The 22,536-nt window shown below is 49.5% G+C and overlaps 2 protein-coding genes across 10 annotated transcripts in view; one reads left to right on the top strand and one right to left on the bottom strand.

Annotated features, from left to right (window-relative positions):
• The window catches only part of CRTAC1 (cartilage acidic protein 1), a 157,052-nt gene extending 148,486 nt beyond the window's left edge, over positions 1–8,566 (top strand). The window contains exon 15 of one of the 2 annotated variants that reach the window (XM_042960296.1): positions 8,477–8,566. In XM_042960296.1, coding sequence (XP_042816230.1) covers positions 8,477–8,499 — 23 coding nt within the window. In that variant the 3' untranslated portion in view covers positions 8,500–8,566. Of the gene's footprint in view, positions 1–1,282; positions 1,934–8,476 lie in introns of those variants that run through there. The other variant, XM_042960294.1, reaches the window with a different exon arrangement.
• On the bottom strand, positions 1,819–21,501 carry GOLGA7B (golgin A7 family member B). 8 transcript variants are annotated; one of them, XM_042960302.1, is made up of 9 exons: positions 21,364–21,501; positions 18,768–18,868; positions 13,448–13,746; positions 12,257–12,394; positions 9,827–9,910; positions 5,705–5,830; positions 2,815–2,967; positions 2,627–2,728; positions 1,819–2,117 (listed from the first exon to the last, which is right to left on the bottom strand). In XM_042960302.1, the coding sequence occupies exons 5-9, from the start codon at positions 9,890–9,892 to the stop codon at positions 2,067–2,069; spliced, it is 498 nt and encodes a 165-aa protein (XP_042816236.1). In that variant the 5' UTR covers positions 9,893–9,910; positions 12,257–12,394; positions 13,448–13,746; positions 18,768–18,868; positions 21,364–21,501; the 3' UTR covers positions 1,819–2,066. The 8 variants fall into 8 exon arrangements, with proteins under 8 accessions (XP_042816236.1, XP_042816233.1, XP_042816231.1 ...); XM_042960299.1 differs by lacking the exon at positions 1,819–2,117 and adding an exon at positions 14,599–14,786 and having other exon boundaries at positions 2,380–2,728; positions 21,364–21,456; XM_042960297.1 differs by lacking the exon at positions 1,819–2,117 and having other exon boundaries at positions 2,380–2,728; positions 21,364–21,456.
• Between the last annotated feature and the right edge of the window lie 1,035 nt (positions 21,502–22,536).

Raw genomic sequence — 22,536 nt, 5'->3', positions numbered from 1 at the left:
TAGACCCCCAGCTTCTCTTCTGCCAGAATGTACACAGTAGAATCAGAAGGTAGGGAGAGCTTTGCAGGCGGGGAGAGAGACCAGGAAGAAGAGCCGAGCTGGCAGCCCCAGGCAAGGGGCAAGGAGCTTTAGGACATTTATTTACAAGGGGACAGGCTGGACCCATGCAGGGAAGCAGCCACAGACTATCACATACAAAGATAAGACAGGATGCAGAGAGGGGCAATCATTGGCCTGGCAACCAAGGGGAACAGACAAGTGCACGGTCACATACACATACATACACATGCACCCACAGGTGCAACCACACGTGTACACACACACAACTGCACTCACACACATCCATCCACATGTGTGCTCATACACACACCTACACATACACATGTGCGTTTTTGCACATAGCGCACTCACATATATGCACTCACACGCGTGCCTGCATGCACACACACTCATTCTCACATACACACAGGTTCTAATCTCAGGAAGTTGGCTCCAGTTCTGAAGGTTCAAACCTCCCAAGGCTACATGTCTCCATGAAGCATTTCTCCAGACCCCCAAATAACCTCCTAGAGCCCCAGGCTGTGTGCCCCACAACCAGCGCCTGATGTCCTGCAAAATCTCAGGAGTTGGATATTTCTTGGCAAGGCCAAGGTGGCCTCCAGGCTTTGAGCAGAGGAACGGGAAGCCAGGAGTCTAGAAGAGGTCAGGAGGGGACTGAGCAGCTCCCATCTCCCCAGACCTCGAATCGGTGGAGGCAGGATCACAGACAGGCAGAGCCCCTGCAGTGGCACCAGAAAGAGCAGATACTGGGAGACAGCCACGGGGAGCAGGACCCTGGGGGGAGAGAGTCCTGGCGGATGTGGGATTTGGGGTGAGGAATCATGCGGGAGAAGGGCATTCTCTCTGGGACCTGAGCCCCCCTCCGGGCGTTGGGTAAAGAGCTGCAGAAGCAAAGGGCTGTCCAAATTGTGTTAGCCCCACCCCCAAACCCCCACCCCAGCCTTCCCCTGGAAGATCTGGCTGCGTGTGACCAGACCTCCCCCATGGAGAAAATGCCAGGTCAGGAAGGAGGCCGTCCTGCCAGGGGTGACAGGCAGGAGGGAGTAAAGGGGGGCGCGGGTAGATGGCCCGCGGGAATCACCGGGCCAGTCACCCTTCCTCCCGCCCCACCCCTCCCTGGGGAGCAGCAGGGGCCCAGAGAATGACTCAGAAGCGGGTGCTCTGGTAGCGCAGCCGCCGCAGGTCTGAGAGGCCCTCAGTCCGGCCGTACACCTCCCTGCAGGGACTCTCGGCCAGTCACCGGGCCCCCGCCCCGCCGCCCCCGCCGCTGCTGCCGCTGCCGGAGCTGCTGCCGCTGCTGGAGCTGCCGCTGCTGCACCGGTCCTCGTAGATGGAGATCTCGATCTGCGGCCGGCGTTAAGGAGGGAGCCCCTGCCAGCTGCCGAGAAGGGGCGGACGGAGGCCAGCAGGGGAGCGGGCGGCCGAGCCGGTGCCGCGTCCCAGACAGCGAGGCCGGGAGGCCCGGGCCGCTAGACCCCAGCCCCTCCGCGCTGTCGCGGGCGCTCGGTGTGCACACGCACACAGCGACCTGCCGGGCCGAGCACTGCGCAGGCGCACAATCGGAAGCTTCCGCTTTAGTGGGTCTGATTACCAAACACCGGGACAGGTGGTGGTACGGCGTGGGAAGTGGGAAGACCTCGGTGTCCCGAGTTCTAATCCTGAGTCGCTTTCTCTCGAGAGATGGGACTTTAGACCGGTCATTTAACTTGTTACCCATGAATGGCCGCGTGTGTAAAATGGTGGTAATAATGGAATCTTGGGGTAGCTGGGGGACTGATTGAAATAACGCTTGTAAAGCTCTAAGCCCAATGCCTGGCACTTAGTAAAAACTCAATTAAAAAAAGGCCCCTCTCACAGGGCTTTGTAAACAGAAGATTCCGGTCTTTGTGTTTTCTTTCCTCGTTTTCCTCTCAATTTTCCAGTAAAAACATTTTTTTAACGCTTCTACTCTGCGAGTGGGCTGTGTGTACACCTTGACCACACTTTTCCAGGTGGAGCGAGCAGGCCTATAACCCAATTCCTGGGTCGGCCGCCCACCAAGACTTCATTTTTCTGATCTGTAAAGAGGGGCTCAGGACGTACACCCAGGAGTACACGAGACCATAGACATGTAAACGTGTGCAGAGATCCGCGTGTTCCCTGAGGGGCAGTGCAGCTTCACAGTTAAGTGTGGGACTGGGCTCAAATCCTGGCTCTGACGTTCACCGGCCGGGTGACCCTGGGCCAGTGATTTAACTTCAGTGGGCTCGTGGGCAGAGGGAAGAATAAGAGTTACCCACCTTGTAGGGGTAGTATGAGAATTACATCGTTTCAAAGCAGTTAATATGATACCTGGCATGTATTAAGCGCTGAAGAAATGCAGCCCAGTAAAAGCAAACCCTGAAATTCACAAAAGGCATTGATAACTTATAGTGGGGGAGGAGAGCTGACGACCAGTGATGTGGGGAATCCTGGGAAAATCCCTGAGCAGAGGCCCCTAGGGTGGTCCCTATTTCTGGGTGTCTTCACCAAGGAACCCACCAGTTGGCAGCTCTGGGCCCTTGCACAGAACAGCCAGGAAGGATACGACCCGCATCCCGCGCTCCACGGGGTCAGTGAGCAGGAGGCCTCGAGGGGCAAAGATCTTCTCGTTCTGCTCCTGGATGTAGCGGGAGATCTTCTTGAGAACCTGCAAGGAGAGGGGCCGGCTGAGGATGAGCGGGCAGCGGGGGAACCCTGCAGGAGGGGATGTAAGGCAGTCAGGAGGGGAGCCACCTTCTCGTAGTGGGTCTCCATGCAGAGGAAGATGAAGTAGGCCGTGGCACAGGCCAGGCAGCCCTCAAGGTAGGAGCTGCCCCCGATCTTCTCCGCCTCCGCGTAGAAGCTGTTGAGGGTCTTCACGGTCTCCTCAAAGAGCTGCCGCTCAATCTGGAGGAGAAAGGGACAGGGAACCAGGTTGAGGCCAGCCTCCCTGGACCGGACAGTCACAGGTAGGAGGGCGGGTGGCAGTGGTGGGGCCACACGGATGAGGGGAGTGGCACACAGGTAAGATCGGAGAAGCTGCCCGTGGAACACTGGACTGGGAGCCGGGAGACCTGGTGTCCAGTCCAGACCTGACCATCAACTAGCTATGTGGCCTTCAGCTGATGACTTAACTACTCCAGCCTCAGTTTCCACAGCTATAAAATGGGAATAAGAATGACTACTTGGCCTCCCTTGGGAGCAGGAAACTCCCACAATATCAGAGACGTGAAGGCTTCCTGAAAGCAGACGGTCAGACAGGAATTCTGGTGACTTCGTCGCCCCCCATTTTCATAGCTGCAAAAGCGCCCAGGACCTAATTGGTAGGGGCTCCCCATGTTTGGATGGGACTCCAACTGCATAAGACTGATTATATGAGATCTCAGGAGTATCTTCTCTCAAAGAGGTCACCAAGAACACGACAGCCTCGTGGGCGCTCACAACTGGGAAGCTGTCCTGCCTGCATCCATAATCATAATAGCTAATATTCATTAAGCACTTTCTATGCTTTCTATTTTTAAAAGCACTTTCAGGTACCAATGTAATGTTGCGTATCAACTATACTTCAATTTAAAAACAAATAATAAGATTTTTATCAATTTATCTGGCAACTGTAGATTAAATTATGCAATTGCGGGGCACCTGGGTGGCTCAGTCGGTTAAGCGTCTGACTTCGGCTCAGGTCATGATCTCACAGTTTGTAGGTTCCGTGTCAGACTCTGTGCTGACAGCTCGGAGCCTGGAACCTGCTTCAGATTCTGTGTCTCCCTCTCTCTCTGCCCCTCTCCCACTCATGCTCTCTCTCTCTCTTTTTCTCTCTCTCAAAAATAAATAAACATTAAAAACATTTAATTGTGCAATTGCTTCATCTGAAAAAAAAAAAGCTTTGCAGAGTCGGATATTTTTTAAAAAGTTAATCAAAATAAATGAATAAATAACACACTTCCCCACATTTTCACTTCAGTAGCTCAAAGCTCAGCTCTGTGGTCCCGGCCACCGTCATCTCCGGCCTCTTAACTGGTCTCTGTGCCCCCAGCCCTGCCAAGGGAGGCTGCTGAAGTCGGATCATGTCACAGCTCTGATGAAGAGCTTCCAAAGCCTTCTCTTCTCTCTCCAAGTAAAATCCAAGAAGTCCTTACAATGCCTGCTAGGCCCTACAGGGCCTGGCCCTGCGTCCCCTGAGCCCGCCTCCTCCTTTCCTGCCCACTCAGGCCCCAACCAGCCACACTGACCGCCCTGCTGCTTCCTGAAAATGCACAAGTCCTTTGTGCCTGTGTCCTCGGATACAACACGCCTCCCCCAGACACCCCCACCCCAGGCTCATACCTACAGGCCTAAGGGCTTACCTTATCTCACAGACCTCCCCCCCCCATTCACCTCTCCCCTGTTCTCCCAGCCCTGTGACCCTCACACACTTATTTTTCTAGTAGTGGTCCCCACTGCAGCTGCTACATATTTACTTGCTGTTTTATTCTTCATACCTTCCAATCGAAAATGAACTCATGACTTCACTTCTGCATCCCCAGTGCCTAATACATAGTAGTTGCTCAGTAAATACTTGCTGAATGCTAAGTGAACTTGTCCAAGGTTACACAGCTCTGACCTGAATCTGTGCTCTTTAATAACCCTACACTACATTGGGAGGTCATGCTCCAAGCAGGTGTCAAAGTGGCTGTAGGCCCATTTTTTACATTCCTCAGAACACCCCCTTCCCCACTCACCACTACAGGATCAGAACTGTCCATCACACAAGCTAGCATGGGACCTTCCATGTCCATCTAGGACAAAAGGTCTCCCTAAGAACAGTCAGAAGCTTTGGGGTTCCCAGCCACTGTCCCTACACAGATCTGGAGTGAACGCATAAGAAAACATTATGCTCTACCCCAAGAGTCGCCCTGCCCCAAAGGACAGGTGTGTCCTTTGATGAGATGAGGAGACCTCACAGCACCCTAAAAGCTGGCTACCGATCAGATTAACAAAAGGCAGCCCTGCCCCACCTTCCCAAACCCACTTGGATAGGCCTGGGCTGCTGAATGAAAGAGCTGGGGTCTGCCTACCGCCCTCCAGAGGGCAGGCTCTCTAATTCCAGGACAGTGTTACAACAGCCTGGGAATGAGGACCATACGCACCCCCGAACCGGGAGCAAAACTGGGCAGAAGGAGCTGACTTGCAAGGGGTTGGTGGTCCATGAGACACCCAGGTAGCTGGCTGAGTCTGGAGGGAGGGGCTGTGGGCAGAGCCCTTGGTCGATGACCTGGGCATCGGGATTTCTTAAAGGTCCCCAGGAAATTCTAACGTGCAGCTGGGGCTGAGACTGCTGCCAAGAAGTAGAGATTCCTGAAGCTGATGCCATCAATCGGACTAAGGAATCTGTTTTTGTTTCATAAGCTCTCCAGGCGACTCTTGTGCTACTGATGTTCCAGGGCCGCTGAACTAGGAAATCTCTGAGGCTTTTTCAGCTCTAACTTGCAGTGAGGTGACAGCAAGACAATGTTAGGGACATTTTTTAATTCTGCCACGTGAAGTGCCTGAACAAGTTATATGTCACATATTACTTTCATCCTGGAAAAAAAAAATACATTGGAATAAGTCCCTGAGTTCCATCACGGCCTATGTTCCAAGTTTAGAAAAAAGACATCCTTACCCGGCTGTCCAGCTCCGGGGGGAATTTGGTCTGGAACTGACAGATGGTCCCATCACTGTAGTCTCTTTGGATAAAGACCTTGGTGGCCAATGAGGCACTTCGCCGCAGCTCCTGCAGATTATGGACCTGAGGAGGCATACAGCAGACTCACATTCAGGGTGACCATCCATCTAGGTTTGTCCAAGACTGACGGAGGTTTTCAGGATGTGATTCTTACAGCACTAAACCAACAAAGTCCCCGGCAAACCTGAACATTAGCCACCCTACAAGTGCTCCAGGAAAGTCATGGGGAAGCAGAACTGTGGAGTTGACTAGAGAAGACACGTCAAGCTATCCCAGAAAGATCTAGAAAAAGCCTGAATTAGGGCAAAAGCTGAGCCAAAAGGGGATGATGGTTCTGGAATCATCAACAGAGCCAGAAACAAATTTTAACAAGAGGAAAAGACTTCCTGGTAGCTGGCCCAGATCTTTCTCTCTCTTTCCCCTTCTCCCTCCCTCCCCCTCCCTTCTCCCTCTCCCTCTCTTTCCCTTCCCCCTCCTCCTCTCTCCCTCTCTCCCTCCCTTTTCCTCTCCTCCCTTCTCCCCACCCCCCCATTTCCCTCCTTCTCCCTCCTTCTCACTCTCCCTCCCCCTCCCACACACACAGAGAGCCTTTCACACTTTTGTTCACTCACCAAGTATCAAATATTCACAAATCATCAGGCCTCGTGCTTGGGGAACCCAGCCCTGAACAAGACTGAGGTCTCAGGCCCCAGAAGTGGGGCTTACAGCAAGGTTGGGGAGGGGAGTAGGACAGAGGAGGACCTGATAGCCCACCAACTGGGAGGGAGATTCGGATAACCCAGAAATTAAAGAAACACCTTGCCCTGGTAGGAAGAAGTGGGGCAACTCTGTCCCTTGCCCACACCTGCAGTTTTGACATTGACACAAACTCTAGCACTTGAGGGGACTGGGCTCAATTAATAGAAGAATAGGGCCTCTTTCTTCCACTTCCAGCCTTAGTCACCCACATTTGAAAGAAGCATCCCACTGGGTAAAATATGCCAAACATTGGAACCATGTGGAGGCCAAGCCCCAAGGGCAGAGTGAACACACAGCCAGTTCATCCTGTGTAATTAAGGTGAATCTCTTCCATCATTCAGCTTTCATTTATTGAGTCCCTACTATTGCCGAGCTCTGGGGATGCTGAGCAAAGACAGTCCGTGAGCTCCAGGGAAGAAGACAAGTAAATATATAATAAATTAGCCTGTGATAAATGCTTTAGAGAAGTAACATCTTACCCAGAAATGCTTACTCAGAAAAGACTTCCTGAGGTCTGTGTTGAGTCATCAAGAAGGCCAGGAGTTGCCAGTGGTAGGGAGCAGGCAGTGGGTGGGGAGAGGGATGTAAAGTCAACCCAGACAGAGGGAGAAGCTTGTGCAAAGGAAAAAGATGGCAGAGAACACAATATGCTCCAGTTGACTGCAGGCAGATTTCAGCAAGATGGGAGTTGGTTTGTGGATTAGGCCAGAGCAGGGGGAATGACAGTATAGAGGACAGTACTATCACAAAGAGCTGGAGGGGGGCTCTACTAGAGGGGAGGGTATAGGACAGAAGACAAACTTGCTTAAAAGCTGGGGGAAAGTGGGGCGCCTGGGTGGCTCAGTTGGTTAAGCATCCGACTTTAGCCCAGGTCACGATCTCATGGTCTGTGAGTCCGTGAGTTCGAGCCCCGCATCGGGCTCTGGGCTGATGGCTCAGAGCCTGGAGCCTGCTTCTGATTCTGTGTCTCCTCTCTCTCTGCCCCTCCCCCGTTCATGCTCTGTCTCTCTCTGTCTCAAAAATAAATAAACGTTAAAAAATTTTTTTAAAAAAGCTGGGGGAAAGAGTAAGCAATGAGAGAAAAGTAGGAGAGATAACTGGTAGATCAAGGTTCGGAAAAGGGGAAAATCAGAGAACACTGCAGGAGACTTTCCTACATCCGGCAAAGCTTGCTCTACGTAAGAGATGTGATACCAGAGTACTGGGGCCGAACTGAAGAACATATAGATGCTCCTCTTGTCTGAACTGTCCTTGATTCCTCTAATCAAGGTTTTAATTGAGAAAATCCCCTTGACATTCACTAGGATCGTATGATAACTTTGAAAAATAAAGAAGGCTTTAGTGGTATAAGTGTGTTATTTGTTACTCTGCTCTATCTGGTTAGGATCTCATACTTTTATATTTTCCAAAGAAAAGGAAGGGGCTGTGGCCTTCCTCTGCCCTTCTAAAACCAACTGACGTGAGCCAGTGGATCATGAGGATGGATTCCCCTAGCCCCAGAAGGATCATTCAGGAAGCTCTGTGAGGGATGCATGGGAATTAAGCATGACTGGGTAAGAGGCCAGTGACTGGGGTAAGAGGCCATTTGAAGGGATGCACTATGTTTGTAGTGTCCGGGGAAACACAAAAGCAGGTCTAACCCAAGAAAAGTGATGGTGAGAATGGAAAGAAAGGGAAAAAAACAGTGATTCAACTCTTCTATTATGGATAGAGCTTCTTCCCCTCTGACGGCCTCCTTTGTCTATGTCCGAGTGCACACATGCACTGTGTGCTACCATGAAGGTATGTGTCTGTGACTGTCTCTAGTGACCACTTCTTCCTCCTAGGCGTACAATTAGATTAATCCCCACCCTGCCTTGCAATTAGGTGTGGCCATATGACTGAATGGAATATGAGTGGAAGTGATGAATTCATGTATAGGCTTAGCTCACAACAACCAGCCACTCTTCTGTTACCTTTCCTCTTCCACAGAAACCAAGGAAGCTGTATGTTGAAGATGATGGGACCACAAATTGGAAAGAGCCTGGGTCCCTGAGTCACCCTGGAGGAGACCTACTTGCTGATCAGGATCACTTCTCTGGGACTTTACTGAACAATAAACTTCTAGTTTATTATTCCATTAAAATTTTAGGATGCTATCTTGCATAGTATGGTCTCATCTCCTCTTGGCTTTGATCTGTGAGTTCTCAAGTACCCAGAGTAGGAGAGCTCAACACCCTTTCCAACCCCAAAAATCCTGAGCCTTAGAACAAAGCCTCTGGGTGACCAGGGATCTACTTCCCTCCCTGTAGAGTATTTGTGGAGTCTTGAGGAGTTGCTAGAAGATGGTATCAGACTCATTGTATATTCCAGAGCTTTCATCTCCCAGATCTATGTCAAGCACAATATAACACACTCATCTGTAGTTGGCAAAGAGTAGGACTTAAGGCAAGGCAGCATCTCCTGGCTCTCCCCATCCACGGTGGCTCAGTTGTGAAGTACCAAAAGGCCCTGATGGAAAGAGGGCCCACTGACCTGGGAGCAGGATACCTGGGTGCTAGTCCGGGCCACATGACCCTGGGCCTCCATTTCTTCAACTAGAAACTGAGAAGCTGGAACAACATAATCACTTAAAGCCCCTTCTAGCCCTGACATTCAAGAGGCTTTCTCAGGGATTGTGAATGCAAATGTTTATAGGAACTAAGCATGTAAGTGGGTTGGGTGAGGGCTGTGGCTAATCAGAGAACCCACGCCCTGTCTCAAGAAAGTGGCTGACCACTGCCATGTGAGAATGTGAGCCCAGGATGCCACACTTCGACATCTTAAGAGAATGCATAAATCCAGATTTCCTTAATATCAAATGTCTTGATTTTTTTTTTTTTACGTTTCCAATAAATATTTACATTTGTAAGCACTAAGCAGACCAAATAAGGCACAACTGTGAACAAGATTCACTCCTAGAATTGCCAGGTTAGGACCTCTGAATAAGAAATCCCATCATAGGGGCCCTTGGGCCAGAGCTAGAGCCAGGCTCCAGGCACTTGCCAGCTATGTAGCTTTCAGGAAGCGAGCACAGGTTTTCAGGAGAGATCCATGATGCTCTGACCCCAAAAGAGGATCCCAGAATATGCCTGCACCTCTAAGAGACCACAGCTTCTGTGTCTCCCCTGAACAGTGACTCTGGGGTTTCTTAACTGACCCTGACACCTGGGCTTCTCATCTACTTCTTACCTTCCTCAACTCTGCCCTCTCCCCTGCCACCATCCCAGGCTTGCTGGCAGCTGGCTAAGGACACCCCAAGAGGCATTTCATGAGGAAGAAAGAGAAAGTCAGTGGCAATACCTGCTGGCACCAATTTTTGAACTGCAGTATGACAGGGATAGGGAGGCAGCCTGAAGAATGGGCCATACACCTGACAGAGCCAACCTGGTAGAGGTGAGGAGTAAGCACTGGAGTTCAGAAGAACATTCCCAGTCCCAATCTGCCCAAGACAAACAGGAGGCCCCATCTGGCCCACATCTCCATCCTCATTAAAAACTAGCTAATTCCAGAGGATGCATTTGAGGCTCAACTCAAGAATCAGGAGATTCAGCTCATGAACCAACACCATGATCCCTGGCTGGGGTGTGGAGGAGGAGTGAGGATCGTGAGTCAGAGGCAGCCGAATCAGGCCTCAGGATGGAAACCCAGGCACAGGGCCTCCCTTCTTCTCAGCCTACACAAGGGCCCAAGCCCAACCCACTGTCTGTTGGCTGTTAATTCCAGGCCTCAGAGATCAAACCTCCAAATGCCTTGCTTGGATAATGCTACTTGGGTGCATTTAAAAATCTCTCAGGGGCCGGGGGCACCTGGGTGGCTCAGTCGGTTAAGCATCCAACTTCGGCTCAGGTCATGATCTCACGGTTTGTGAGTTCAAGCCCCGCATTGGGCTCTGTGCTGATGGCTCGGAGCCTGGAGCCTGCTTCAGATTCTATGTCTCCCTCTCTCTCTGCCCCTCCGCCGCTCGTGTTCTCTCTCTCTCAAAAATAAATAAACATGTTTTAAAAAATCTCTTAGGGGCCAAACTCCACCACTTAAACTTAAAGAAGCCCCTCCCAGCCAGGCATTTCCCAGTTGTCCTTGGCCATCTGGACTGTTTCCCAGGGCGGACCCTGCTCCCAGTGACACACATTTGCAGAGGTTTGTCGCTCAGGAAATGGGCTCATTACAGTTTTCCAAATGAGGTCAGTGTATCACTCAGGAGGCTTCATTCCTCCTCTGAGTTCCTCACACACACTCCTCCCTTAATGCTAACTCCTAAACAGAAATTGGGAAGCAGAAAAGATCCAGTTTCCATGCCTTCCATCCAGGGATCCAGGGACATCCATGCTTTCTCTGTTTCTGCCTCTCTCCTCCTCACCCATCTCTCCCTCCCCCTCTGTCTTTCTGTCCCTCCCTCTCTTTCTCTCCCTCACCCTCCTCCTTCTCCCTCCCTCTCCTTGTCTTGATCTCCTCTTCACCTCCCAAAACACCTTCTGCTGGAACTGTGGACTTACCAGTCAGAACCCAAAGGGAATGGCCAAGAAGTTTGGCATGAGGTTTTCCTTCTCCCAACAGGTTTTCCCTGGTAATCTTAACTCAGTCCTAACAGTAAAAACAGCCTGGGGAGAATGACTCACTGCACAGCCCAGATAATGTGCACATTCTGTGCCTTGGCAGAGCTAAGGCTTCCTCCCTCAGTACTGCCAGCAGGGTCCACCCAAGGCCAAATTGGGAAATGGGTAATGTTTGTCCTCTGCTCTCCATCCCTTCTGGGCATACCTCTGTCCCTCTGTCCCTCTACCCTCAAGCTGACCCAGCCAGGCTGAACAGGGGGCCTGAGTCCTTCCTGAACTCTTCCGCATCCGTTCCCCCATCACAGCCTCACGTGCCCACCTTGCTGTTGAGCAACGCCGTTGGCTAACTAGATACACCTGGCTGCAGCAGAAAAAAACACTGACCAGGGAGGCAGAAGACTCAGTCTCTAATCCTTGCCCTGCCTCTTTTGAGCCATAGTCTCTTGAATACGTCTTGCATTCCAGTTGCATTATCTGTAAAATGGGATAATGATGCTACTTCACAGAGATCAAGCAAGCTCCTGAGCCTCGGTTGGCTCACCTGTTAATTGCGGATAATAACAGCATCCTTGCCCACTTCACAGGGGTGCTCTAAAGCTCAAAGGAGATCATACATGTGATAGTGCTTTGTACACAGGAAAGTGCTATATTCACAGAGGCATTAAAAGCAGAGCCTCTCCCAGGGGAGAGTCACGCATGCCTAACAGCAGCCTCCTAGAAACACTGCCTCAACCTAGAGATGTGAGCCTGCTGGTTGGAATTTCTGGACCATAACAGACCTGAAGTGGAGATATGATGGGACAGACGGCCTCCTGGGATCTGTCAGATCACATCACAGGTGTGGCTGCCTTCTCTGCCCACTCCTCTGGCCCAGCTATGCCAAGTTGTCCTTTGCTGCCCAATACCAGCAGGCTTTGCTGCCGCCTGGCAGCCTGGCAGCCCTATCTGGAAGGTGACCAGATCCTTGGTCATTTCTCCTTTGTTCTTCCTGCTCTCCTCAGTAACTTTGGCACTTTCCAAGCTTTCTGATTATTTATTTATTTTGCATTCCTCCACCTGTAAAACCAAGCTCCATGGGTCTGCTTAAGGCTTGGCCCCTCACAAGGTCCTAGAGGATGAGCTCTCCTAACTAACCTTGTGCTTTGTCACAAAGCCAAGCAGTACCAAGCAACTGTACCTTGTTCTGTGGTGGCCACAACAGCAGAATTGCAATGGTGACACTTGGTGTTGATGTCACCCTGCTCACCAGGACGCCCCGATGCAATGCAGAGAGTCATTCAAAAGCCTGTGCTGTTCCCCCTGGCTTGCATCCCAGCTGGGTGAGAAGTAGGGAAACACCACAAAAGAAGTCAGCATCAGAACTGGGGAGACCCTGGTGTCCTGGGTTCCGCTCCGAAAATCCAAAGGAAGAAACTTTTCAGCTCTGCTGCTAACATGCTGTGTATCAAATAGGTCCTCCCCTTCTCCATGTGGTAGCTTTACCACTTATAAAGTGGGAACATAAAGAGCTCCACTTCCCACATGAAAGGAGGGAGTACAAGAGAAAATTCCTGACCTCTTAACCACTGCACCAAGATTCTGCCCTCAGCCAACAGGTCCCTGGGTTCAACTTTCAAGTCCCTTGAAGGTGACACACCTATAAGCACACCCTGGAGAAGAAGAAAAAGACAGCTCCTCCCATCAGACCCGGGAAATGTAGACACCCTGGTACAAGAAACTTGAATGATATAAAAAAAAGGGGGGGGGGGAGCAGGGGCAAGAAAGCATAATATGCAAAAGTAGAGACTGGTGCAGGCAGCTCATTAAACCCAACTGTTTGAGGTTTTGGCCTGAGGATTCTTTGTCCCCTCACTCCCCCACGAAGGAAATGTGAAGGTGGACGTAGGTCTGTCATCTCTTAACCAAGCTTTTGGGTTTAAAAGCTGGATGGCTGCACTGCATAGCAACAGCAACCAGCCGCCTTCCTTCCCCTAAAACAGGGGCGAGCTCACCTCCAAACCTCTAGGGAAGTAGTTTTAGGACTAGCAGTTCCAGGGTAAGAGGAAACCCCAGCTGGGGCCCTGGAGCAAACCTGGTGCTAGTGCCAACAAGTGGCCTGGGCAGCCTCGGGGACTCAGATGGGTAAGATAGCCAGAGATGAGATGAGTTCTCAGGAGAAGCCCCCTCTTCCACCCTGCCACTCTTCCCCCTACCCCTCCCCGCAGTACTGATTCAGGGAAACCACCCCATCCTACCCTACCCCACCCCCTCACTCCACCCCACCCCACCTCACCCCCCCCTTCTTCCTTTCCCGCCCAGTCCGCCCCTAGCGGGGATGTGTTCCCGCACCAGTCAGCCACTGCCTGCGGGCCGGGCCGTCGCCCCCTACCTCCGTGGCCATGTTCCAGGGGCGCCGACCGCTCCGAGCCTGCTGGGAGGCCGGAGAAGGGGGGCTGTCCGCGGTGCTGACTCGGGGAGCGGGTGGGCTAACCGCGACGAGACGGGGCCCGGGGCACTGTCCGCGGTGCTGATGCGGACGCCGCGGGCCCGGCTAGTTGGTGGGCCGGAGGGCGCCTAGGTACTGGCGACCGCCGCTGTGCTATCCGCGGTGCTGATGCGGGCTCCGGGCCGGGGAGGCGAGGCCGCGCCCGAGGCTCTTCACCGCCCGATCGCCGGCTGCCGCTGCTCCTGCAAGCAACGGCCCGGTTTATCTTTGACAGCGGCGGCGGGGGTGGGGGCGGCAGGGGGAGGAGGGGCCAGGCGCCTCCGCGGACCGGGAGGGGGAAGCGCGGCCCCCAGACTCCGGCGCCCGCCCGCCGGAGAGGAGCCCCGCCCGCGGCCAGAGGCTTCGCTCCCGCCCGGCCCCGAGGCCCCGCCTCTCCTGTCAGCCCTTCCCCCTAGTAAGAGCGCCAGGAGCTCTGCGCTTGCTACCACGGCCTCCTGAGACTTCCAGACCCGGAGAAGAGAGAGGCAGGACGGTTCTGGGGCAAGACACTCAGCTTGCGGAGGCTGACAGTCCTCCACGCGTTCGCAGGCCCCCAGGTGCGGCCTCTTTACCTTTTCAACACCCCTCCCCCAACCCCTCCTCCACCGTGGCCCCAGGCTTCCTCTACCGTATTTTTCTGTTCTTTCTCCCCGTTTCTTCTCTGTGCCCCCCTCCCCAGACTTGCATGGACATTCCCTCCTCTCCTCATCTCTTCTTTTCACTGCTTTGAACCCTATTAGCTAGAGGAGAATGCTGCTGACCGCAGAAAATCATTTCCTTTCTTTACGTGCCTGCATTTCATCCCCAAAGAAACCCTGGGGTCCCTTCTTTCAGGGAGCTCCAGAACTGAAGCCAGTCTCTCCACTGCTCTTCCTGACCCTGGCCCCACCCCTACTCTTCGCCCTCTCCCCTGAAATCCCAGTGTTTACATATACACCACCACCACTCAACAAACACAAGCAGATGGTGCCAAACTGGTTTACCCAGGATGTCGGGGCTGGCCCTGGCGCTGCCTTCACAATTTTGACATCAAAGCTTCCAGCCAAATGACCTACCTATTTCCTTAATAAACAAAAAGGAAACACCAACACAAGTGCCTTTTTACACATCCATAACACCCCTAGGTCTTTGGGGGAAGCGGAGTCTGTTCCTCTGCAGCTCATGCAGCCAGGAGACCTGGATTCTGGCTCAGGCTCCTCCAGCTGTATGACCTTGGTCAAAAGCTTCACCTCTGAGCTTCTTTCTGTAAAATGAGGGCCGGAATTCACTAGACCATTTCTAGGATCCTTTCTTTTCTTTCCTTCAACCTTTTATTTTGAAATTTTCAAACCCACAGGTTGAAAGAATAGTACAATAACCATACTGTCCACCTAGCTTCAACATTTGTTAACATTTTGCCATATTTTCTTGATAGATATGGAAACATAGATATATGTTTGGCTAAATTATTAGGAAGTAAGCGACAGATATGAAGTTTTCCCCTTCAGTCCTTCACCGTGCCTCTCCTAAGAATAAGGGCCTTCTACCCAACCACAATATTATCATCACACCTTTAAAGATTTCATAACATCTAACATGCTAGGATAGTTTACTGCACCTAAAACACATCATTAGCAATGGCCTCTCACAAATTCCCTTCAGAACTTTTCATTTTTAATAGCTAACATTTATTGAGCACTTACTATGTTCCAAACCATATGCTACATACTTTACTTGTACTGTCTTATGTAATTCTCAAAATTACTCTTTGAATTAAGTGCTATTATTATCCTTTAATTATTCCCACTTTACAAACCAGAAAACTGAGAAAATTGCCCAAGGTCGTGTGGCTTGTGAGAAATGGAGGCAGGATTCAAAATACAAGCAGTCAAGTTCCAGAGCTTGCGCGGTTGATCCTCCTAACTGTACTCCTCCCTTCAACATCTTGTAGACCTTAAACTAGCAGATCAGTAACCATATCTCCAACTGCCTATTTTGCAGATGAACAAACTGAGTCCCAGAGGATAAATGAAATGCCAAAGAAGTTAAAGGCAGATGTTTCACCCCACCTTAGAGTTTTGGCCAATGATTTGGCATCAAGGAGCAAACTGAAAATATCTGTGAATCCTATGGTGGTCACGAGTATTAAATAGTTGCACAATCTGATGATCTCCATGGACACCTCTCCCAGTTCCTCACACTTAATTTTTATCATATTCATTAAACAACTATCTGGAAACCACTCTCTTTGCCTGATGACAAGAGATCTAGATGAGTCCATTTAACAAATCTATTCATTCAATGTACATTCCTTGAACATTTCCTATGTATCAGACACTCTTCTCAGAGCATGGGCTACAGCAGTGTCTACATGCACAAAGACTCTGTTCTTATTGAATTTACATATTAATGGGGATAACAATCAGTAGCCATAAACAAATCAGTATAAAATATGTTGAGGTGTGATCATTGCTAGGGAGAAAAGTAAAGCATGGTAAAGAGAGGTGACAGAGGAGAGTTGCTTTAGAAAGATAGGGAATGTTTTTTTGATAAGGTGAAATTTGGGCAGGGGCCTGAGGTAAATGAAAGAACTTAACATGAAGGTACCTAAAGAAAGAGTGAAATCGCTTAGAGGACAGTACAAGGGCAGGTGGCAGGAAGGAGTAGGCTTGGCATGTTCGAAGAATAGCAGGGAAACCAGTGTAGCTAGACTGGAGTGGGCAAGGGGTAGAGAGATGGGATCTGAGATCAGAGAGGTAACAGGAACCAGGTCTTAAAGGACTCACGGGCCCTGATAAGGACTTTGGATTCTATTAAGAAAGTGGGATCAACAGCCTTAGAAAGTTTAGGGTAGAGGCATGGCATTATCTAATTATAGTTTTTTACACGCTTCTGAATGCCAGGGCTGGGATGGAAAGGGGAGCAAAGCAGGAGGAAGGCAAGGATGGAAGCAGTGACACCAGTTAGGAGGCTGAAATAGAAGCAGTGACACCAGTTAGGAGGTTAAGAGTAGTCTAGGCAAGATATGGTGGTGGCTTAGACTAGGGTAGTAGCGGTGCAGGTGGTAAGAAGTGGCCAGACCCTAGATATAATTTGAAGGTAGTGCTGGCAGGACCTGTTAATAGACGGGGTGTGGTATAAAAGTGAGTCAAAAATGATTCCAAGTTTGGAAGTCTGAGCCATTGGAAGAAGGGAGTTGCCATTTACTGAGAAGGGAAGCCTAAGGACTGAGTAGGCCTGAAAGGATGGAGAACAGTTTTGCTTAGTTGATTTAGGTTTGAAATTTGATGTGCATATTATACATCTAAGTGGAGTGGTCATTTGAGGTTCAAGAGAGAGGTAGAGCGTTGGAGAGCCACCAGTATGTGAACAGTATTTGAAAGCGGGTGACCAGATGAGATCATCTAGGGAGTGGATATAGCTAGAAAAATTGTCCAAGAGCTGTTCCTGGACACTTTATTACTTACAGGTTGAGAAGATGAAAGTTGACTGAGAAGAGTGACCAGTGAAGTAGGAGGAGACCCAAGAGAGTGGTGTCCTGGAGCCAAGGAAGAAACCTGGTAACAGAGCCCTACCAGCTGTGCCGAGAGCTGCTCATATGTAGAAAAAGATGAGGACTAAGAAATGACCATTGGGCTTGACAGCTAGAAGGTCACTGATGAGCTTGATAAAAGCTGTTTCAGTAGAGAACGGGGATGAGATCCTGAGTGAAGTGGATTTGAGAGTCTGAATGGAGGAGAGGAAGGAGAGCTACTGAGAGTGTAGACAAGTCTTGAGAGGCATTTTGCTGTAAAAGGGAGTGAAGAGTAAAACAGTGGCCTGAAGGAGAAGTAGGAGCAAGGGAGGCTCTTTTAAGATAGGAGTACATTGAAGCTTGCTTGTTGCTGATAGAAATAATCCAGTAGAGAGGGAAACACTGAGGGCTCAGGAAGAAGAGAGTTAATTACAGAAGCAAGCCCTTAAGAGGTCAGCAAAGGTTGGGATCCAGGGCAAACATGGAGGGGCTGGCTTTAGAGAGGACCACAGACAATTTTCCACCACAGATAAAGGGGGAGAAGCAAAGTAAATGGCCACAGATGTGAGCAGGTTGGGTGTTGTTGTATAAGCAAAGACCCAAGCTCTACTCCTTACTCCTCTTCAGCTAACCAGAGGCTTCATGCATCATGACTTTCTTGACAAGTGCATTCAACCATTACATACAGAAAGCTTGCTATGTGCTAAACATGGTGCTGGCACTTTTCTTGTGTGGCCCAAAGAGAGCTCTCCTTCCCAATGAAATTACAGGACTAGGACTCTATGGAGAACCTTGAGCTAGTCCACGCAGGGATGATCCCTTTTAATATCCAGCTCCCCTGACTAGAAAGAGACTGTAACAGCCTCCGCCTTTTATCACTACACCTTCTCCAGTTGCTACACCAATCTTGACAGACCTCAAGGCTTAGAGGCATCAAAGTGGAGACCATGGAGAGAGATCCACAGTTGGAGTGGGGAGTTTCATACCAGGCTGACTCAGAGCCAATGGGCAGCTACAGGATGGGATGTTCCCACACTTCAGTCATTTGGACTTTAACTCTTGAAGCAGAAGAAGACACTGAGATTTAATCTGACTAATAATTATTACCCAGCTGCCTTGGGACAAACCAGTCCTATGCAGGAGCTGAGCTCTTTGATGTTTTGTCATAAATTAATGAGTTTGCCCACAAAATAACATCAAAGAAGATCTACTGACTAATTCATTGTTATCATCCTCCAACCTGTGGCTATACTGGAAAGTCTCCAAAAAAAGGACCACAGCCAGAAAAAGAAACCCACTGAAAGATTTGGAAATCATGATATTTGGAAAGGGATGAGAGAGAAATGAACTCCTGCAGACTGTAGAGGAGACAGGAAAAGATTAGCAAATCTCAAGGAAATGAAAATGCCAGGGACACAGAAAGATTCTCAACACTTGGGTCTGGAAGGAAAATGATTGCATGAATGCTTGAGGGGAAAATTGTGGTCTGGATGGTCTCAGATGGTGTGATCTCAGAGCACACTGTGGGGACTACGAGGAAGCGTGTGGTAGGAAACTGTGTCTCTGGAGTCAGATGGCATGGATTTCAACCTCTCTCTCTATTTACCATGTGACCATCAGCAAGTCTCAATATTTCTGAACCTCAGTTTTCTGATCTGTAAAACAGTGGCAATAATTCTCCCTCCCCAGATAGGATCCCTCCAAGAATAGGAGGTTTTCTCCAGATGTTACCTGACTTCCAAATCGGGTCTTTCAGGATGAAAACAGGAAAAGATTTATGGAGATGCCTTGCTAGAGATCAGCAGCATTTATTCTAGGCGAAGCAAGATTTCCTAAGGCACAGAAAAGATCAGCAAGTGTGCTTCATTTAACTCTGTGAGCAGTTACTGAATACCCACTCTATGCCAGGCCGAAAGAAGACCATGGGATGTGTCCAACCCCTCAAGGACACCAAAATATAACCAAGTGATGACTAGGTTCTGTGATAAGTGCTAAGGTGTAGAGAGTTTCCTCAGAGTTAGGCCCAGGAAAGGTTTTACAAACTACATGACATTTGAGCTTGGACTTCAAGGATTAGTATCATATCCCCAGACAGCAGATAAAAGAACATGGTACACAAAGCCAGGAAGGCATGAAAGGTGCCTGGAAACACAGAACCTCTGGGACTTCAAAACTCAGGAAAGCAGCTGCCAGGGATGCAGCAACAGGGATGACTGCAAAGGCCCCAGAAACATGAATGGAGGGGACCCGCCCTAAAAATAGTACCAGAGCAGGCAAACAGTGACACATGTCTAGAAGTGCAGTCACTAGGAGGTGACTAAGCTAATGGGGAGTTGCCTCCCTTTCTTGATTTCATTCATAGTCTCTCTCCACCTCTCTCCCTCTCTTTCCCTCTCCCTCTCCCTCCCCCCCTCACTTCCCCCTCTCTCTCTCCCTCCCGCCCTCCCTCTCTCCCCACTGGAGGAAGTAGAGTGGGAGGCAAGCGTCTATAAGAATTCACAGCTACCCCAGGAGCAACTGCAGATACTGGAACTATTCACCAAAATGTTCACCTGCCGTTACAACAGCCACTGTGCCAGAGGCCAGGCAGAGCACTCAAAGGACCCCTGTTCCAACAGGGGCTCCAGGGACCCCCTGAAGTAATAATCATCAGATGATTGACTGCAGGGTGTCACTTCCACACAAGCACACTGGCCACAAACTCACCAATCACTTCAAACCATAGCCAGCTGGGGGAAGATGCAAGGCTTCTGACTAAGAAGTGAAAATTCTCTGAGGAAGTAAACAGGCACGAGCATAAAGGGTTGATAGGTGCTTATAAAGCATCATTAATTACAAGAGTCAGAAGAGATCATGGAGTTCAAACCAATTTCAACTGCGGAACCCTTTGTTCAAACAACATCTTGCGTGAAAGTCAGAGATATAAAACAAATAAAAGGAAGGAAGGCAGAGCTTACCTAAGTCTACCAACCCCTCACTCTCTACAGAAGCCGCCAAGATACCCCTCAGAACCCCTCCCCCCAGGGCTCAGGAGAATAGGGGTTTTTTAATCATCAAAGTAACACATGCTTATGGTGTTAAAAATCCAAACATACCAAAAGACTTGTAATAAAGGGCAAAAGGAGTTCTCTGCCTACTCTTACGCCTTCCTACCTTCCACTGTTTTTCCCCCAGAAGAAATGATTTTTCACTCTTTTTACTGTTTCTGCTTTAAATTCTTCGGAGAGTTTCCTTTACCTTGCTAAATGATATGCCTGTACTTCTGTATCTTGATTTATTAACTTTAGAAACCTTGTCCTGTTTTCTGCACTGACAGAAGAGAACTTAGTTCAACCTGCCACCCTCACCTCCCAATATAGTCACAGCACTATTTGAACTTGATTTTTATTTTTATCAAAGTAATACATGCAATTAGTTTAAAATTCCAACCAGGGACAAGGGCTTATAGCAAAAAACAAAAACAAAAACAACCAAAAAAGCCCAGAAGCTCAGTCCTATCTCTTCCTTCCCTCTCATTGCCCCCATGCTCCTTCCCACTAAGGTAGGTTGGCTCGTGGGAGGAGAAAACTTCTGTTTGGTCCTCCCCCCTTTTTTTTCAATAGCATTCACCACCTTTTCTAGCAAAGGCTTTATTGTGGGCTTTACTATGCTCTTTGTTATGTTCACTGATGTATCCCACATATCTAGAATAAGGTCTGACTCAACAAATATTTGTTGAATTCATTAACACAAAATTCTGTGGAAAAGGGAGAGAACGAAGTAGGGCTTCTTGGAGATAGTGTACAACCAGTCATTTTACAACCGATTCATTCTATGGGAAGGAATGGATATAAATGAAACTTTTATTTTATAGATAAGGCACAGTGCTTCTGGACGGTGCGAGGGGGGTGCTATAAAGATAAAGACTTCAGTTCAGACCCTCTTATTGGTTTTACATGTTTGGACAAGTCAGTCCAATTAATTGCCTTGGAAAGAAAGTAGCTATTTGCTTAGGTTGGTCGAGGCCAGGTGGGAAATGAGTGTTGAGAAGTGCCCTTTGCCAAACCCACCATCCCAAGGACAGTTCCTGCTGTGAAAGGAGGAGCTGAGATGCTTCCTCCAAGGGTGACAGCCACCATGGGCCCCAGAACCACAGGCCATTAGCCCAGAGCTGGGCCCCGGGCATGGCCGGGGAGAAGAGAATTCAGTCCTGAGCCCAAGAACTGCATACTGTGAGTCCTACCTTCCAGATGCATCTCATAGCCCTCTAGTCCCAGGAAGACTTTCCTGAACCATCCCACTCCCAACACAGGGCTTTACAGACACCTCTCCGTGGCTAGTATCTTACCGTGCTTTGCCTGGTAAACTCCTACAGAGCTTTTGGAATTCCTGACCACTGGCCAGGTCACAGGGCGAGTTCCAGTGATTGGAATGTTTCCATAGTCTTCAGAGTTCTGCCAGCCTGTTCACCATTCCCTGCCTCTGTGTCATCTACGACTCCTTCTGGCCCCCTGACATGTCCCTGTATCCATAGCTTCCTGAGCTGAAAAAAATATCACTGTCTCTTCATCAAGGCCATAACACCCCAGGCTCCTGTTTTTCCTGGGCCCGGCGCGTCTGGCCCCTGCCCATCCTCCGAGCCCCTTCTTACCATTTCTCTCCCTCGCACCCTCCATGCCAGCCCCAGCCATGATGGACTTGGAGTTTTCAGTCCCCCAACTCTGCTACACTCTGCATCATTTCCAAGCCTTCATCTATGCTCTGCCTGGATCATTCTTTCCCTCTTCTTCACCTGAATAAATCCCCTGGGGGTCTCAAATTTAAAATTCACTACCTTGGGTAGTACTGGTTTTACTTTATTTTTCCATACATTTTGTTCTGATTATGTTTATTAAAATGTTATTCTTGGGGTGCCTGAGTGGCTCAGTTGGTTAAGCATCTGACTCTTGGTTTCGGCTCAGGTCATGAACTCGTGGTTCATGAGTTTGAACCCCGCATAGGGCTCTGTGCTGATAGTGCAGCCTGCTTGGGATTCTCTCTCTCTCTCTCTCTCTCTCTCTCTCTCTCTCTCTCTCCCTTTCTGCCTCTCCCTTGCTCACTCTCTATCTCTCTCTCACACAAATAAATATTTTAGAAAATGTTATTCTTTGTTGAATCTAATAATAAAAAATTGAGAACTGTAAAAAATTAAATTAAAATAAAATAAAATTTACTTCCCCGGGCAAGCCTTCCCTGGCACTTCAGCCATGGTTAGGTGTCCCTATTATGAGCACCCCATGCTTGCCCTATAAAATAATCATACTTCCTAAAATTTATTTTTATTTCCTATTAGACCATAAGCCCTTTGAGGGCAGGAATTTTGTCTCCTCAGTTGCATTCCCAGTGCTCAGCGTAGTACTGGGACATAACAGATGCTCAATCAATACTTGCACAGGAAGCTGGGTTGACTGATAGGATAGAAGGTGTCTCCATTCAGTTCTCCAACACTAAGCCTCAGGAAGGGAAAGGCATGGTTCCAATC

Source organism: Panthera tigris, chromosome D2, assembly GCF_018350195.1.
Source record: "Panthera tigris isolate Pti1 chromosome D2, P.tigris_Pti1_mat1.1, whole genome shotgun sequence".
Lineage (NCBI taxonomy): Eukaryota > Metazoa > Chordata > Mammalia > Carnivora > Felidae > Panthera > Panthera tigris.
This window is presented reverse-complemented; position numbering and strand designations above follow the sequence as displayed.

Bases quoted from the DNA above. Each gene is read 5' to 3' on its own strand.
- GOLGA7B (XM_042960299.1), bottom strand. From the start codon at position 9,892: ATGGCCCATTCTTCAGGCTGCCTCCCTATCCCTGTCATACTGCAGTTC. The intron at 2,968-5,704 runs GTAAGGATGTCT...TTTCTCCTCCAG, and splicing joins CCCCGGAGCTGGACAGCCGG to ATTGAGCGGCAGCTCTTTGA. The intron at 2,729-2,814 runs GTGGCTCCCCTC...CTCTCCTTGCAG, and splicing joins TGGAGACCCACTACGAGAAG to GTTCTCAAGAAGATCTCCCG.